The following is a 17,349-nucleotide window of genomic DNA, read 5'->3' on the forward strand; positions in this document are numbered from 1 at the left end:
GCTCACGGCAACGCTGGATCGTTAACCCACTGAGCAAGGGCAGGGACCGAACCCGCAACCTCATGGTTCCTAGTTGGATTCGTCAACCACTGCGCCACGACGGGAACTCCCCCAGTTTCTTTTTTAATTAACAAAACAAACAAAAAAAGGCAGATAAACCTGAGTCAGGCTGTAGTAGGTCTCTGATACTATACTAAGGACTTTGGACATATATCCAAAGACAATAAAGAACCACAGAGATTGGGAGTTTGGGATTTTTACAAAACAGATCTGGGGAAGGTTAACCCCTTATGGTATTATGTTGGACAGGTTAGAGGCCAGAGTACCAGGGCAGAGACAGCAAAAACTAGGATAGACATATTAGGAAGAAGCTGCTGTAACAAGCTAGAACCAGGACTGGAGACATATGTGGAAATTTTACATGCAATGAGGTGATAGCATTAGCCTAATGTCAAGAAAGTTGGGTGGAGAATATGAAATAGAGGAAGCTACACAAAAATCGAGGAAAACAGGTATAAATGCGCAGGAAGCAGCTGGTAAAGTTCATTTATAATAAAAATAAGGACTAATGCTTAGTGTCCACTATATGCCAAGCATATATATGTAAAAACTCCTTAATATACATTGTACTATATAGAGTATATACAGTATACAAGAGATATCTTTAAATCTTTTTGAGATTTAAAAATAATTATATATACACTATTTTTAAAATATCATATATAATTCAGGATATATTAACATATATATTAATTATTTTTATTGTAGTAACAACTTTAGGTAGGTAGATACAATTCTTAACCCCTTCTGAAGAACCTTTAAGTGTTCTTGCCCAAGGTTATAGGCTGAAGTTATGAAGCTAGGATTCAAACTCAAGTCACTCTGGCTCCACAATTTGTACTCCTAATTTTTGTACTACATTACAGTGCTTCTGGTTCACAGAACTCAACAAGACAGAAGTATTTTGTGAAGGAAGGTGATAAAAATCACACTGCCTTTATGGTCAATCCAAATGCTTTAAATAAATAGTTTAACATTTTAGAAAAACTTACTTAGCTGATGAAACAATGAGCTGTGAATCTTTATATGCTATCAAGTAGCTTTGATTCTCTGGATTATGCACCGTTACCTAAAAGGGAAGATTTTGAAATTTTGTGGCAATCCATAACATTCATTCATTCACACGCAACACACAGTGCTCTAAAAGACACCAAGATGAAAAAGAATTAGCTCTTGTCATCCAAGGGAATAACAACCCACATGTTCTAAACTTAAAGTTATAGAGCTCTTGCTTTAATACAATATCCAAATGCCACTGTTATAATTCCTTGCTCATAATTACTAAATTCTGTACTACACATACACTGTAACGAATTATCAAGCACTTTACATGTCAGAAAAGAGCAATCACTAACTTAGTAAACAAATATTTTACAGTTCTTAAGTAGATTCATTTAGAATTTTAAAAAATTAGATCTGCTTATCAAATGTACCTGAAGCTTTCTAGAAGAGACAAGGAACAATTTCAATTTCATCTATGCTAGGAACTTTTCATTCACACTAGATTAGTTTCTCACTCATAGATGTTTAATAAAGTATCTAGCTAATCCAATTTGGTCAGCACACAGTCTATGCATCTTGAAATTCAGTGGCAGCATAAACTAATCTACATTGAACTAGGTTAAGTCATTCGTAAAAGAAAAACAAGTATACTTAGGGCATACGGTTCAATAATATTCTTCAAAGCCAAATATTTTTATAAGCTGTGATTACAAACAATGTGGCTTAAATAATGGCTATATCAAGAAAATTCCTGGAGTTCCCACTATGGCACAATAGGATAAGCAGCGTCTCTGGAACACTGGGACAAAGGTTTGATCCCCAGCCCGGAGAGTGGGTTAAGGATTCAGCATTGCTGCCGCTGCAGCATTGGTGGCAACTGTGGCTCAGATCTGATCTGATTACTGGTCTGGGAGCTCCATATGCCCAGAGGGTGACCAAAAAAAGAAAAAAGAAAATTCTTATTAAAAAATGAAAACAAAAACCCAACTGTATTTAACTACCGCTTCCCACAAATAAGTTAATACATTTAAGCAGAATTCCACATTAAAGAAAGAACAATAACATCTGGCAATACAGACAGACGACATGCAAAGTTTCATATGGAGCAACAAACTTCCAAACTACACCGCTCACTTAATTTGTTCATTAACACCAATTGCTCAAAGACTACATTATAATTTGGAACAAAAGTGAAACTGTGGGTATGTAACATAAATTATGACAGTCTCACAAACAGTCACATTTTTCTCCAAATCAAATACTTACGCTTTCTAAAACTCGTAAACATCTCTCTGCTCCCCATAATGAAGCTACTAATTTCTCTTCATCCTCATCTCTACTTAAATGATCCACACATTCTTTCACTAGGAGAAAAGAAATGGACATAAATTAATGTTTCATCACTTCAATACTTATCCCCTTAACTAACAATAAAAGCCATCTGTACACATGCTATAAATATGCTAAAACCTCCCTGAACACTATTCAAAGTTTTATATTGTGAGATGCTGAAATGTATGTTGTGACTCTAACTTATTACAATTATTTTATTTCCTTAACTCTCCAATATCAAACTATTAATGGCCTTTCCTTTAAAAGGAAATTTTCAAGATTTTCAAGATGCTGCTAAAAGGAAGAGATCTTTTCGAACTGATAGAATGATTCTTTGAAGTATGTAAACAGAACATTTTCTTCAGGCTTTAAATATACATAAAAATTTTATGTGTGTATATCATACCTTTATCTACAATATGATCCAGACCACCCAAAAGCCGTAGTTCTTCTTTAAACCAGTCTCCTGCTCGTTTAGAAGTAAGGGACAGTAATGTCTCCATAGCTAAATGCCCAGTCTGAAAATCAGAAGCACCATTAATGAATATGACTCTCAGCAGTAACTGTGAGGCAACACCTCTAGAGACTGCTTTTTTTTTTAAATACAGTGTATGCTACCAGCCGATAGTATTTTTTCTAATACAGTAAATGCTTTTTTGTTTCTTTTTTATAGCTGCACCTGTGGCATATGGAAGTTCCTGGGCCAGAGGTTGATGGGGAGCTGCAGCTGCAAGCTACAACAATACCAGATCTGAGCAGCATGTGCAACCTACGCTGCACAGCCTGCAGCAATGCCAGATCCTTAACCCACTAAGCCACAACAAGAACTCCCAGTAAATGCATTTCTAAGTAAAATTAAACTGGTATTTAAATTTAAGTAAAACATATTGATTGATTGATTGATTGATTGGCCCACCCTCAGCATATGGAAGTTCCTAGGCCAAGGATCGAACCCACTCCACAGCAGCAACCCAAGCTGCTGCAATTACACCAATGGATCCTTAACCCACTGTACCACAAAGGAATTCCCTAAACTTAAGTAAATTTTAAATTGGTATCAAAATAATCTTAAGCTTAAGAAATGTTTTTATTGCAGCAACATGGATGGAACTAGAGACTCTCATACTAAGTGAAATGAGTCAGAAAGACAAAGACAAATACCATATGATATCACTTATAACTGGAATCTAATATCCAGCACAAATGAACATCTCCATAGAAAAGAAAATCATGGACTTGGAGAATAGACTTGTGGCTGCCCAACGGGAGAGGGATGGAGTGGGAGGGATTGGGAGCTTGAGGTTATCAGATACAACTCAGAATAGATTTACGAGGAGATCCTGCTGAGTAGCATTGAGAATTATGTCTAGATACTCTTACTGCAACAGAAAAAAGTGTGGGGGGAAAAATTTATACATGTAAGAATAACTTGATCCCCATGCTGTACAGCGAGAAAAAATTTTTAAAAAATAATAATAAATAAATAAATGTTTTTAACCACTGGCTTGTTTTCAGAGAAAACCCATTATTTAAAGTAGTCTATCATTTGCCAGTTCAATAAAATATACAGTAGGACCACCACATAGAGGCTCAAGGGCAAGGTGGCTGAATCAAAGGGTATAGGCATTTAACTATAGATAAATATATTAGATTAATTTACCAGAAAGGCTGTAACAAGTAAATACTCCAGGAACAACGTATGGCTATGTCTCAATTTTTGTCTGTTGGCAAAAACTGCTATCTTATTGCTTTGCTTTGTATTTTTCTAACTATGGCAAATGAGTTTATTTTCAAATATTTATCAGTTAACTCTTTTTTTTTTTTGGCTGTGAGTCCCCTGTCAAATATTCTTTCCTTATTTTCCTGCAAAGCTGCTTGTCCTTTTATTTCCTTATCTATTCTGAATAAAAATCCTTTGTAACTTTTAGGCTTTCGTATTTACCAGTTTTAAACTTTACACTGCAGGACTAGCAGCTTGGATACACATCCTATGGCCACCATGACAAAATTTTATATAAATGATTCAGAACCATCACTAGAAAAAGCACAGAACAGTCAGAATCATATTTATAAACCAGGTTAGTTTTTCTTTCTCTTTATTTGCCTTTAATTATTATTTTTATTGTATTTCTTCTTAAAAACAGCCACCCCCAACAAAGGGCAATTGCTTCCTATTCCAACAGGAATTTTTAGTATAAGAAATGCTTTAATTAGCAAAGCTAAAAAGCCCTGGTTTTCTTCCCAAAGCTTTTTTTCTTTGAAAAGATGAAAGTTTATATTAAGTCTGCCTGACCTATTTGGATCTGAATTAGATATTCAGAAATGCAAAAAAACAGATCTTAACACCAAAAGTCTTAGTATTACTTACTTAGAAGAAATTTAAAGATTTTACTCTATTCTTTAAAAAAAAAAAAAAACCAAGGTTAATGCCCAAGGCAACAAATATAGAACTAGAATTCAACACTATAAAAACAGATTAAATTTTGCTGAATTCTCATTCTAAGTCCCTGAAAGAGTAATGTAATGAGATCAGTTCAGGTAGGTTAACTCATGAGTCACAGAAGTGAAGCTAAGATAAATGAGGCTTTCTTTGTTTAGGAAGAAAAGGACATAGTAATCTGATGTTAATATAGCAGACTCATAAGATTTTACGCAAAAGGGACCTTATTACTACAGGCATAAAAAAGACTGTCAATAGAGAAAATTAATAAAACCAAGAGCTGGTTCTTTGAAAAGGTAAACAAAATTGACAAACCCCTGGCCAGACTCACTAAAAAGAGGAGAGAAAGAACCCAAATAACCAAAATTATAAATGAAAAGGAGAAATCACAACAGATACTGCAGAAATACAAAAAACCATAAGAGAATACTATGAACAACTGTACAGCAACAAGTTTGACAATCTGGAAGAAATGGACAATGTTCTAGACTCTCACAGCCTGCCAAACTGAATCAAGAAGAAACAGACCAACTGAACAGACCGATCACTAGAAATGAAATTGAAGAGGTCATAAAATCACTCCCTACAAATAAAAGTCCAGGACCAGATGGCTTCACAGGTGAATTTTATCAAACATATAAAGAGGAATTGGTGCCCCTCCTCCTTAAACTCTTTCCAAAGGTTGAAGAAGAAGGATTACTCCCAAAGACATTCTATGATGCCACCATCACCCTCATTCCAAAACCGGACAGAGATACCACCAAAAAAGAAAACTATCGCCCAATATCATTGATGAATATAGATGCAAAAATTCTCAACAAACTCTTAGCCAACTGAATCCAACAACATATCAAAAACATTATACACCATGACCAGGCTGGGTTCATCCCAGGTTCACAAGGATGGTTCAACATACGCAAATCAATCAGCATCATACACCACATTAACAAAAGAAAAGTCAAAAATCATATGATCATCTCAATAGATGCAGAAAAAGCATTTGACAAAGTCCAACATCCATTCTTGATCAAGACCCTCGCCAAAGTGGGTATAGAGGGAACATTCCTGAATATCAAAGCCATTTATGATAAACCCACAGCAAATATAATCCTCAATGGGGAAAAACTAAAAGCCTTCTCACTCAAATCTGGAACAAGACAGGGATGCCCACTCTCACCACTGCTCTTCAACATAGTTTTGGAAGTCCTAGCCACAGCAATTAGACAAACAAAAGAAATAAAATGTATCCATATGGGCAGAGAACACATAAAACTGTCACTGTATGCAGATGACATGATACTATACATAGAAAACCCTAAGGACTCCACCCCAAAACTACTTGAACTGATTAAAAAATTCAGCAAAGTAGCAGGATATAAGATTAACATTCAGAAGTCAGTCACTTTTCTGAATACCAGCAATGAAATATTAGAAAAGGAATACAAAAATAGAATACCTTTTAAAATTGCACCTCACAAAATCAAATACCTCGGAATACACCTGACCAAGGAGGTAAAGGACCTATATGCCAAGAACTATAAAACTTTAATCAAAGAAATCAAAGAAGATGTAAAGAAATGGAAAGATATGCCATGTTCCTGGATTGGGAAAATCAACATTGTAAAAACGGCCATACTACCCAAAGCAATCTACAGATTCAAGGCAATCCCTATCAGATTACCCATGACATTTTTCACAGAACTAGAACAAACAATCCAAACATTTATATGGATCCACAAAAGACCCAGAATCGCCAAAGCAATCCTGAGAAACAAAAACCAAGCAGGAGGCATAACTCTCCCAGACTTCAAGCAATATTACAAAGCCACAGTCATTAACACAGTGTGGGACTGGTATCAAAACAGACAGACAGACCAATGGAACAGAATAGAGAACCCACTAATAAACCCTGACACCTATGATCAATTAATCTTTGACAAGGGAGGCAAGAACATAAAATGGGAAAAAGAAAGTCTATTCAGCAAGCATTGCTGGGAAACCTGGACAGCTGCATGCAAAGCAATGAAACTAGCACACACCCTCACACCATGCACAAAAATAAACTCCAAATGGCTGAAAGACTTAAATATACGACAGGACACCATCCAACTCCTAGAAGAAAACATAGGCAAAACACTCTCTGACATCAACATCATGAATGTTTTCTCAGGTCAGTCTCCCAAAGCAATAGAAATTAGAGCAAAAATAAACCCATGGGACCTAATCAAACTGACAAGCTTTTGCACAGCAAAGGAAACCAAAAAGAAAACACAAAGACAACTTACAGAATGGGAGAACATAGTTTCAAATGATGCAACCGACAAGGGCTTAATCTCTAGAATATATAAACAACTTACACAACCCAACAGCAAAAAAGCCAATCAATCAATGGAAAAATGGGCAAAAGACCTGAATAGACATTTCTCCAAGGAAGATATACAGATGGCCAACAAACACATGAAAAAATGCTCAACATCGCTGATTATAAGAGAAATGCAAATCAAAACTACCATGAGAGACCACCTCACACCCGTCAGAATGGCCGTCATTCATAAGTCCACAAATAACAAGTGCTGGAGGGGCTGTGGAGAAAAGGGAACCCTCCTGCACTGTTGGTGGGAATGTCAACTGGTACAGCCACTATGGAGAACAGTTTGGAGATACCTTAGAAATCTATACATAGAACTTCCTATATGACCCCGCAATCCCACTCTTGGGCATCTATCCGGACAAAACTCTACTTAAAAGAGACACATGCACCCGCATGTTCATTGCAGCACTATTCACAATAGCCAGGACATGGAAACAACCCAAATGTCCATTGACAGATGATTGGATTCGGAAGAGGTGGTATATATACACAATGGAATACTACTCAGCCATAAAAAAGAATGACATAATGCCATTTGCAGCAACATGCATGGAACTAGAGAATCTCATACTGAGTGAAATGAGCCAGAAAGACAAAGACAAATACCATATGATATCACTTATAACTGGACCTAATATCCAGCACAAATGAACATCTCCTCAGAAAAGAAAATCATGGACTTGGAGAAGAGACTTGTGGCTGCCTGATGGGAGGGGGAGGGAGTGGGAGGGATCGGGAGCTTGGGCCTATCAGACACAACTTAGAATAGATATACAAGGAGATCCTGCTAATAGCATTGAGAACTTTGTCTAGATACTCATGTTGCAACAGAACAAAGGGTGGGGGAAAAAAATGTAATTGTAATGTATACATGTAAGGATAACCTGATCCCCTTGCTGTACAGTGGGAAAAAAAAAAAAAAGACTATTTGTGAGCTCTCAGTTATTTGAAAATATTTTAAAATTATAATATTAATATTTTAAATTATTCTCCATGGCGTATCAGGAGTAGCAGTATGTTTCAAGAAAGAGGTTGAAAAATTAACAAAAATCAGTATGTAGGAGATAGTCACCATACAAAATAATGTCTATTGTAAGATTAAAAACAAACACAGTATCTAAGAAGAGCCAAAGAGGGGGGCGGTGGGTAAAAAGGCATCTTGATATTGGCAACTGTGTGTTCTGGTTTTAATCTTGTGAGTTAACTACTTAACACAATATAAGAGTTATTATATGGTATTTACCATCCTAATAAATTCAATAAATGATGGAGAAAATTCAGTGAACAAGTTTATCATCATGTTATTTAAGAGCAAATGCCTAGAAAGAATCTAAATGTTTCTTCATCATCGTCATTAAAAAGCTCTTTTTCAATTATATAGCAAATAAAAATTATAGGCTCAAATGTATTCTTTTATAACATTAAAATGAGTATATGTTGTAAAAATGTTAAAAGTAAATAAAAATTATGAATATAGCTAAAAGGTATACAAATAGTTTGGTGAGGTAGAAGAACTGTTCATCCGCAATCTGAGCATAACAGTTGTATTCTAATTTTAATAAGTGAAAGAACAGAATACTTGCTTTCCCCCTAAACCCCTACTATACCTGAATATACTCCCTACTCTACCTTAACTAACCCTAAGTCATATGTGGCTAGCACAAAGCATTCAGTAATTATTTTTTTGGCCATGCCCACACAGCATGCTTAAGTTCCCAGGCCGGGGACTGGACCCACACCACAGCAGTGACCACACTGGATCCTTAACCACAAGTCATCAGGGAACTCCCATTTGGTCATTTCTGAGGCAAATGCTGCAGTCTTCAGTTTAGTGGGCAGAAGAAAGATCAATGGTTATATAGTTCAGATGCTGGAAATATCTGGAAGTCAGGCATATAAAAAGCAAAAAACCTTACTTTTTTTCAAAATGACAATGCCAAAAAAAAAAAAAAAAGACAAAGCCAATCATCTATCTTCTTCTGGCCTACGAATCTTTGGGGATATTATTCATTCTACAAGTTAAAAAATTAGACATCTTGAAATACTCTGGCATAAGTGAATGCTCACTGAAAATGGCTCTTGAAAATCCTTTGAATTTTTATTCCTGAAACCTTGAAATCCACAGAGAATTAAGAATTCAAATTCCTAATAGCCTAAATGTTGCTTCCACACTAAAAAAATTTTTATCATGAGAAAAGGATTAGGCAAAATGAAACAAAAAAATTTACTGGGAAAAAAATCTAAATACCAATGAGGCAGTTTAGGACTTTTCAGGCAGGGAGCAGAATTATGTACAGAGCTAACCTAAAGAACTTGCTGAATTGTAAACAAAGATGTTAAATGATTTGTCCAAAGTCACACAGCAGCTGTGACCAATTAAAAGCTTTCTCAAAGTAATTTTCATTTTACAACAGAAGGAAGAAAGGAACCCACCGTTATATTTTCTAAATCAAGGTGCTTGTTGTGTACAGTTTCACAGAGCCTTCGAATTTTTTCTTTGATTTTGTTCATGTCTTTTTCATTCAGCAGCTTAGCTGAAGAAGCATCTTGTTCCAGTTCTAGAAGTCGAATCATTAAATCTAGGCTAGCTCTATCAAGATCCATGTTTAAACGATCTCTACTCAGTATGTACATGAGGGCAGCTGTACAAAGGGACAGATTCTTCACAGATGAAAAAAAAAAAAAATTAACATAGCAATTACTGATAATTTCAGGAAACATGACTATTTTGACATTTTGTTCACATGTTGGAAACCTTGAAAAATGTTTTTATTCAGTGAAAACCTCTCTCTTAAAATATTCTACGGTAATATGAATTAAATAAATACATAAATAAAGCACTGTTGATTATAATTCTTTTTATAGACCTTCCCTACATAAATGCCCAAGAGCTAGAAGCTATTAAGTGGAATTACATTTTTTGGCCATTCTGTGCTAAATAAAGTTTACAAAACACTTTACAGCTACATATAATCCTATTTCATAATACAGTTCACCATTTGTTCTTTATGATACAGTAAAGTTGAATTTCAGTTTAAAATCAATAATGCAAATGTGTTTTAAAATCTGTACCAGAAACAAGTTTTTTTCACTATAAAAATAAAGACAGCCGAGGAGTTCCCAATGCGGCTCAGTGGGTTAAGAACCTGACTGCAGCAGACGAGTGGGTTCGATCCCTGGTCGGGTGCAGTGGGTCAAAGCTATGGCTCAGACTGAATCCCTGGCCTGGAAACTTCCACATGCAGTGCGTGCAGCCATAAAAAGAAAAGAAAAGAAAAGAAAAAGACAGCTGAGTTTACGTCAATATATTAAACTAGGATGCTCAAATAAACATATTTAGACTCATTTCTTTAATAGGTCTAATAGGTCTGGTTGAACCAAATAATTTTTTGAAAAATATTAATATAATGTGCTCTCAAAATCATTCAGATCAGGTAAGTTAGCACACTCTGCTTATAATAAAATCTGCAAGTACTGAAGGTGATATAGGTAAACAATATAACAAAAAGGTCTGTGTTGAGATATTCCAACATTTGGCATATTTTGTACTTAAACTTATTTTAATGCACAAAAACACAATTAAAGATTTAAACTCTGAATCCTCAAAATTCAGACTAGGTGACTAATTAAATGCTTACAGAGCAAAATGTTTTTGGAAATAAGGATGTGGCAGTACAGGTCTTGGGAGATCCACTGCCCCCAAGAATATGCATTAATGCTATATGGTCCTCTCATAACTGCATAAGAATGCAGATTAATTCTTAGTTCTCTTCTCCCCTCATTGTTTTGTATCCTCTATGACTTGGTAATGGAGTTATCCCTACTCAGAATTAACTACATTGCTTTCAGTTTCATTATCAGAGTCAGTATTAGACTCCGTATTAGATTGTGTCATCTAATCTGTATTTGGAACATAATTTCCTTGAACAAAAATATAATAAAGCCATCTCAACATACCATTATTGGTAATGATTAATTTTTTTCTAACTTTGGAAATGTTAAATGTGACTTTTATATGTAAATATGCTTTATTTTTAAGAGAAAGCATTAAAGTCATAATGAAAATGAAGAATTGATTGCTTTTCATGAGATCCAACATCCAGAAAAAATGCTAAAAAAAATTTAATATCAAAAAACATTTTTTCATGCTATTAATATCAAAATGGTTATACTATGGTTAATAGTATAAATTGATAAGGGGAAAAATGTCATGAGAAAATTATTTTTCCTTTCTTTTTAGGGCCACACTCACAGCATTTCAAAGTTTCCAGGCCCAGCTGCTGGCCTACACCACAGCCACAGCAACACAGGATCCAAGCCATGTCTGCGACCTACACCACAGCTCACCGCAATGCCAGATCCCAGACCCACTGAGCAAGGCCAGGGATCAAACCTGGATCCTCATGGATACTAGTCAGGTTCATTTCCATTGTACTACAACAGGAACTCTGAGAAAATTACCTTAAATGATTTATTAAGCAAAAACTTCTGATGTGAAGCTCTAATATTTAGCAAATAAAACTCAACCCATAATTAGGAAATATTTATAGACGAATATCCAAAGAGGGTATGTTTCAATAGCCACATAAACTAGAATTCTAAAATAATGCCTCTCAATCCCAGAAACTTAAATACCTGATGATGCTGGGAATCATCCAAGGTTTTAAAGACCATTGCTACCATTCCGTGTGCTCTTAGGTGCATTCGAAAACTGGGCATGGCACATTTAGTAGCCAAGCTAATAACACTAGAAGAAAACAGACTAGGTTATGGGGACTGAAAATAGCTAGTGCATTAGTTTCTTATTTGCATAATACCAAAATAAGCAAAAGGGTGCACATATGAGGAGTAGGGATAAGGGTGGGTGGGGGTGGTCAGGATTGCCCATGCAGATCACAATATTAAAAAACATGGCCAAACCAAGTTTTTAAAAACTTACTGATTCAGGGTATTTGATTAGGTAATGAAAAAATACACGAAAAAATAATGTTTCTGGCCCATAAAAATTTTATCTAATTGAACATATTCCAAGTGACTGGATAATTCAATCACACCAAGATACTCAATCCTTTAAAGTATGTAATCCATATCAAAACATGATTAAATTAAAACAAATTTATCACTTGCAAGTATAAAATCTGGGGCTAAAAAAGAACTTAGAAGATTCTTTAGTACAATACTTCTTTTAAGTATCTGGAAACTGCAGCCTACACGCTACAATAACACTTATCACCCAATTTTCTTTTGTCCATGTAGAATCAGGTCCCTTAAAAGAAATCAATCACATTTTAACTTATCACTGGTTATAACTACACTTATGATAACAAAGTCACAAATGTTCGTCTCCACAGCTAGAAAATATTAATGAAAAAGAGCATGAATACAATTTTCAAATATAAAAATAAGATCTTACCTAAGGCAACGTGTGTTTAGAGGCTGAGTGCTCTTTAAGCCACTTAACAAGTACTCAATGTCATCAGTGAACTCTTGATTTTCACCAAATTCCACCACATCATTGAAGTGCTTCACATGCTGAACAACAGTATACAACTGCCAAGAAAAAAATAAGTTCACCTCTTTTATAACTATGAAGTAGCATATTTAAATCTACAGACTTGTGCTTTATTTAAGTGTACCAAAGTTTTTTAGATGGCCACCAAAAGAAATGTTTTAAAAACACGAGTAGTAGTAGGGCAAGATAAGTTTGTGGTTCAAAACTGAAAATCAGTGTACTGACTTGTGTTCAAAACATTGAAAGGCTAAATTACATACAAAATTCTATCCACGTGCAGTAAAACTGTATGTGGCTGCTTACTTCTTTGTCTTCTTTTCTGCATTTCAGTGCAGTAACTATATCTTGGTAGGGCTGAGTAGGTATTGTCACAGTTTTTATCACTTTGGGTGGTGGTGCAGGAGCCTTAAAAACTCCATCATCTTTTTGATTTTGTTCCTTTGAAGACAGCCTCACCTATTAATAAAGGTATTAAATTAGTTGTTCTAAATAAATATATAAAAATAGTAACATCTCATCTACTTGGCAAATTTAGCTTATGAATAAGGTCCCCACTTCTCCCCCAAAGATAAGGGGAGGCCTCTGAAAGGTCATAAGGGATACTTTAAATCCATGCACTACAAGGTAAGACTCATATATGTGTTATTCACAAAAGAACCACTCAGGAAAACATTCTGGTCTTTTTATTTTTATTTATTTTTATTTTTGCTTTTCAGGGCCACACTCAAGACATACGGAGGTTCCCAGGCTAGGGGTCTAATCAGAGCTACAGCTTCCAGCCTACACCAGAGCCACAGCAACACAGGATGTGAGCTGCATCTACAACCTACACCACAGCTCACGGCAAGGCCAGATCCTTAACCCACTGAACAAGGCCAGGAATCAAACCCGCAACTTCATGGTTCCTAGTCAGATTCATTTCCACTGTGCCACGACAGGAACTCCCATTCTGGTCTTTTTAACCTTAAATTTTATACAGTTTGTTGTCTCCAGGACCATTAGAAGGAATAAAAAAACCACATAAATAAATAATATTGATATGCAGCTCAAAATGAACAGGAAAATTACAACAGATAAACAAAAGAATTTTTAAAGTACAGGGGGCCTGCAGTTTAAGGGTAGAAAAGATAACCATAATAGGAAGTTCCCTGGTGGCTCAGGAGGTTAAGGATCTTATGTGGTCACTGCTGTGGTATAGGTTCAATCTCTGGCCCAGGGATTTCTGCATGCTATGGTGCAAGGCCTCCCCCGCCCCGCCAAATAGCCCTAATAAGGTATATAATTACTAATATGAACCATAATGGTTTTAAACTAATAAAAGGAGTTTAATAATAGAAAGAAGACAGGGAATTGTACATTAACATTTTAAAATATTCTTTATCCTTTTTATTGTTTTCTATTAAAAAACTCATTCCCTGATAGCTCCAGATGACTGAGGTGTAACTGAGGTGTCACCATTCGAGAAGTATCAATGTATGGTCCTGCCAATTATTCTGAAGAAAATAATTTGATAACAATATTTTTCAAATGTGTTTTCAATTGGAAAGTATTACTAGGGGAGTTCCTATCATGGCTCAGTGGTTAACAAATCCGACTAGGAACCATGAGATTGTGGGTTCAACTCCTGGCCTTGATCAGTGAGTTAAGGATCCAGTGTTGCCATGAGCTGTGGTGTAGGTCACAGATGTGGCTCGGATCTGGCACTGCTGTGGCTCTGGTGTAGGCTGGCAGCTACAGCTCCTATTTGACCCCTAGCCTGGGAACCTCCATATGCTGCAAGTGCAGCCCTAGATAATACAAAAAGACAAAAAAAGAAAAGAAAAAGAATAGTATTACTGGAATGTAGGAAAAAGTTCTGCACTAAAAGACAAATTAATCACTCAAAGGCACTTTAAGATCAATGTAGGATGTAGTTTATAATATAGCTCTAATTATTAATACAAACTTAAAATACTTAATTTATAATATAGCTCTTAAGTTAATACAAATTCAAATATTTTCCCTTAAACATTAATACTGTAATGCCATAAAATGTAGGTCAGCAGTTAAAAAAAAAAAGGTAGTAGTCCAATATATTTTAACCGTAACACCAGAATTTCTGTTATCCCGTCCATAATCCTTACTTTTCCAATGAATTAATAAAGCCTTTAAATTGTAGTGAGGAAGTTGAAAATCAACTATTAAACAGAAAAGCCAGAGACTTTCAAATTAGGAAGATAGCAACTTCTTGGTTTATAATTCATTACACAAACATGAAATTAAAAAGTACAGTTCACTTACTGTGACGCTCTGAGGTTTTGCTACTGGTGGCCCAGGTAGTTCTTCCGAGTCTGGATGGTTCCAATGCCTGGCATTATATACAGCTTTTGTAGGAGACTAGAGAAATGAAAAAAAAAGATCAACTGTTTCCATCTTACTTTGCATCCTTATAAAATCATCTCATTTTATTATAAAGAATAATTTAAATACATAAACATATTTCCTATACAGAGCAGGATAGACAGTATCTGGCTCGTACTCCCATCATACTCCCATGCTATGGCAGACATGGAGTCGCTGTACTATTCTGCCACAAAAACCGACAGTGTTCTGTGCAACTACTACCAACCGAGAAAAGAAAATTAAACCTCTTGCTAGGCTTATATTAACTTACTAATTAATATAGTTAAATCAACCTATTCTTTATTCCTCATACTACTGATTCATGCCCCACATTCTTCTAACAGTGGAAATCAGGCAGCTTATGACAAGTAATAAAGGTCCTTATTCAATTAGGTAAAACTGGTGGGGCCAGATGAGTGCCATTATTCAAGTGTTCAGATTTTATCAAAGTAAATATGATATATATAAAATGGAATACTACTCAGTCATAAAAAAGAACAAAATAATGCCATTTGCAGCAACTTCTGGTTTTTTTTGGTCTTTTTAGGCCCACATCCACTGCATATGAGGTTTCCACGTTAGGGGTCAAATCAGAGCTGTAGCAGCCAGCCTACACCAGAGCCACAGCAACACTTGGATCTGAGCCATGTCTGCGACCTACACCATACCTTATGGCAACACCAGATCCTTAACCCACTGAGTAAGGCCAAGGATCCAACCCACGTCCTCATGGATGCCCGCTGAGCCACAACAGGAACTCCATTTTGTTTTTTGTTTTATTTTGTTTTGTCCCATTTGCAGCAACATGGATAGAACGAGAGACTGTCATACTAAGTGAAGTAAGTCAGAAAGAGGCAAATACCATATATCATCACTTATATCTGGAATTTAATATATGGCACAAATGAACCTTGCCACAGAAAAAAATCATGGACTTGGAGAACAGACTTGTGATTGCCAAGGGGGAGGGGGATGGACTGGGAATTTAGGGTAATAGATGCAAACGATTGCCTCTGGAATGGATAAGCAAGGAGAACCTGCTGTATAGCACTGGGAACTATATCCAGTCATTTATCATTGAGCATGATAATGTGAGAAAAAGAATGTATGTATGTATGTATGACTGAGTCACCTTGCTGTTCAGAAGAAAACTGACAGAACACTGTAAACTAGCTATGAAGGAAAAAATAAAAATCATTTTTAAAAAAGTAAATACGGTGTGCATACCACATTACATAACACAGCAGAGTCTAAAGCAGTACCACATACTAAAATACATGCAAAATGTATTTTATTCACACTGGGTAGGATAAAACTGCCCCACTCCAGTTCAGGTTAGTTTGCTGCCAAATCAATATATGACAAATTTATTGAGAAAAATTTCAGTTTTAACACCCTGAATTTCAGAATTGAGAATAAATGTGACCCTATATAATCAAGTCCATGGGATGAAATCTGTATAAAGGAACAAATTCTTGCTTCCACAAGGAGATTGATTAAACAGACATTTTCTGTATCCTTTACAAAAGTGATGGTACGTCCTTTAAATTTCAAACAAATAATCTCATTAGAGATTTTCTGTTCATAAGAATATGATTAATTAGTAATCTTCATATTTTCAGTATTAGATACAAAAAAAATAAGAGTACAAGAGGAGAACCACATTTCAAGACTGGCAAAAAACAACATCAAAAATTAACCATCTTCCCTGATTAGCTGCAGTGAAGTAACATAATTGGAATTAAGCATCATACAAAGTAACCTTTTTATACAAATATTATCTTTAAAATAAACATGCTGTGACAACAACATAAACTCCATAAGAACTGGTTTTTTGTTTTTTGTGTTTTTTTTGGTCTTTTTGCCATTTCTTGGGCCGCTCCTGTGGCATATGGAGGTTCCCAGGCTAGGGGTCGAATTGGAGCTGCAGCCACTGGCCTACGCCAGAGCCACAGCAACGCTGGATCCGATCCGCGTCTGCAACCTACACCACAGCTCACAGCAACGCCGGATTGTTAACCCACTGAGCAAGGGCAGGGACCGAACCCGCAACCTCATGGTTCCTAGTCGGATTCGTTAACCACTGCGCCACGACGGGAACTCCAGAACTGGTTTTTCAAAGAATGTGTATATATATATATGTGCATGACTGGGTCACTTTGCTGTACATCAAAAATTGACAGAATAGGAGTTCTCGTAGTGGCTCAGCAGAAACGAATCTGACTAGAATCCATGTGGACACAAGTTTGC

At 35.9% G+C, this 17,349-nt stretch overlaps 1 protein-coding gene across 2 annotated transcripts in view; it reads right to left on the minus strand.

Annotated features, from left to right (window-relative positions):
* WAPL (WAPL cohesin release factor) overlaps window positions 1–17,349 on the minus strand; it is a 92,441-nt gene that overhangs the window by 11,726 nt on the left and 63,366 nt on the right. For both annotated transcript variants that reach the window (XM_047759564.1, XM_047759563.1), the window contains exons 5-12: window positions 14,998–15,093; window positions 13,021–13,173; window positions 12,619–12,755; window positions 11,841–11,952; window positions 9,639–9,866; window positions 2,801–2,912; window positions 2,329–2,426; window positions 1,053–1,129 (exon numbers count right to left, since the gene is read on the minus strand). In XM_047759564.1, coding sequence (XP_047615520.1) covers window positions 1,053–1,129; window positions 2,329–2,426; window positions 2,801–2,912; window positions 9,639–9,866; window positions 11,841–11,952; window positions 12,619–12,755; window positions 13,021–13,173; window positions 14,998–15,093 — 1,013 coding nt within the window. The remainder of the gene's footprint in view (window positions 1–1,052; window positions 1,130–2,328; window positions 2,427–2,800; window positions 2,913–9,638; window positions 9,867–11,840; window positions 11,953–12,618; window positions 12,756–13,020; window positions 13,174–14,997; window positions 15,094–17,349) is intronic.

This window comes from Phacochoerus africanus, chromosome 15 (assembly GCF_016906955.1).
Source record: "Phacochoerus africanus isolate WHEZ1 chromosome 15, ROS_Pafr_v1, whole genome shotgun sequence".
Taxonomy (NCBI): Eukaryota; Metazoa; Chordata; class Mammalia; order Artiodactyla; family Suidae; genus Phacochoerus; species Phacochoerus africanus.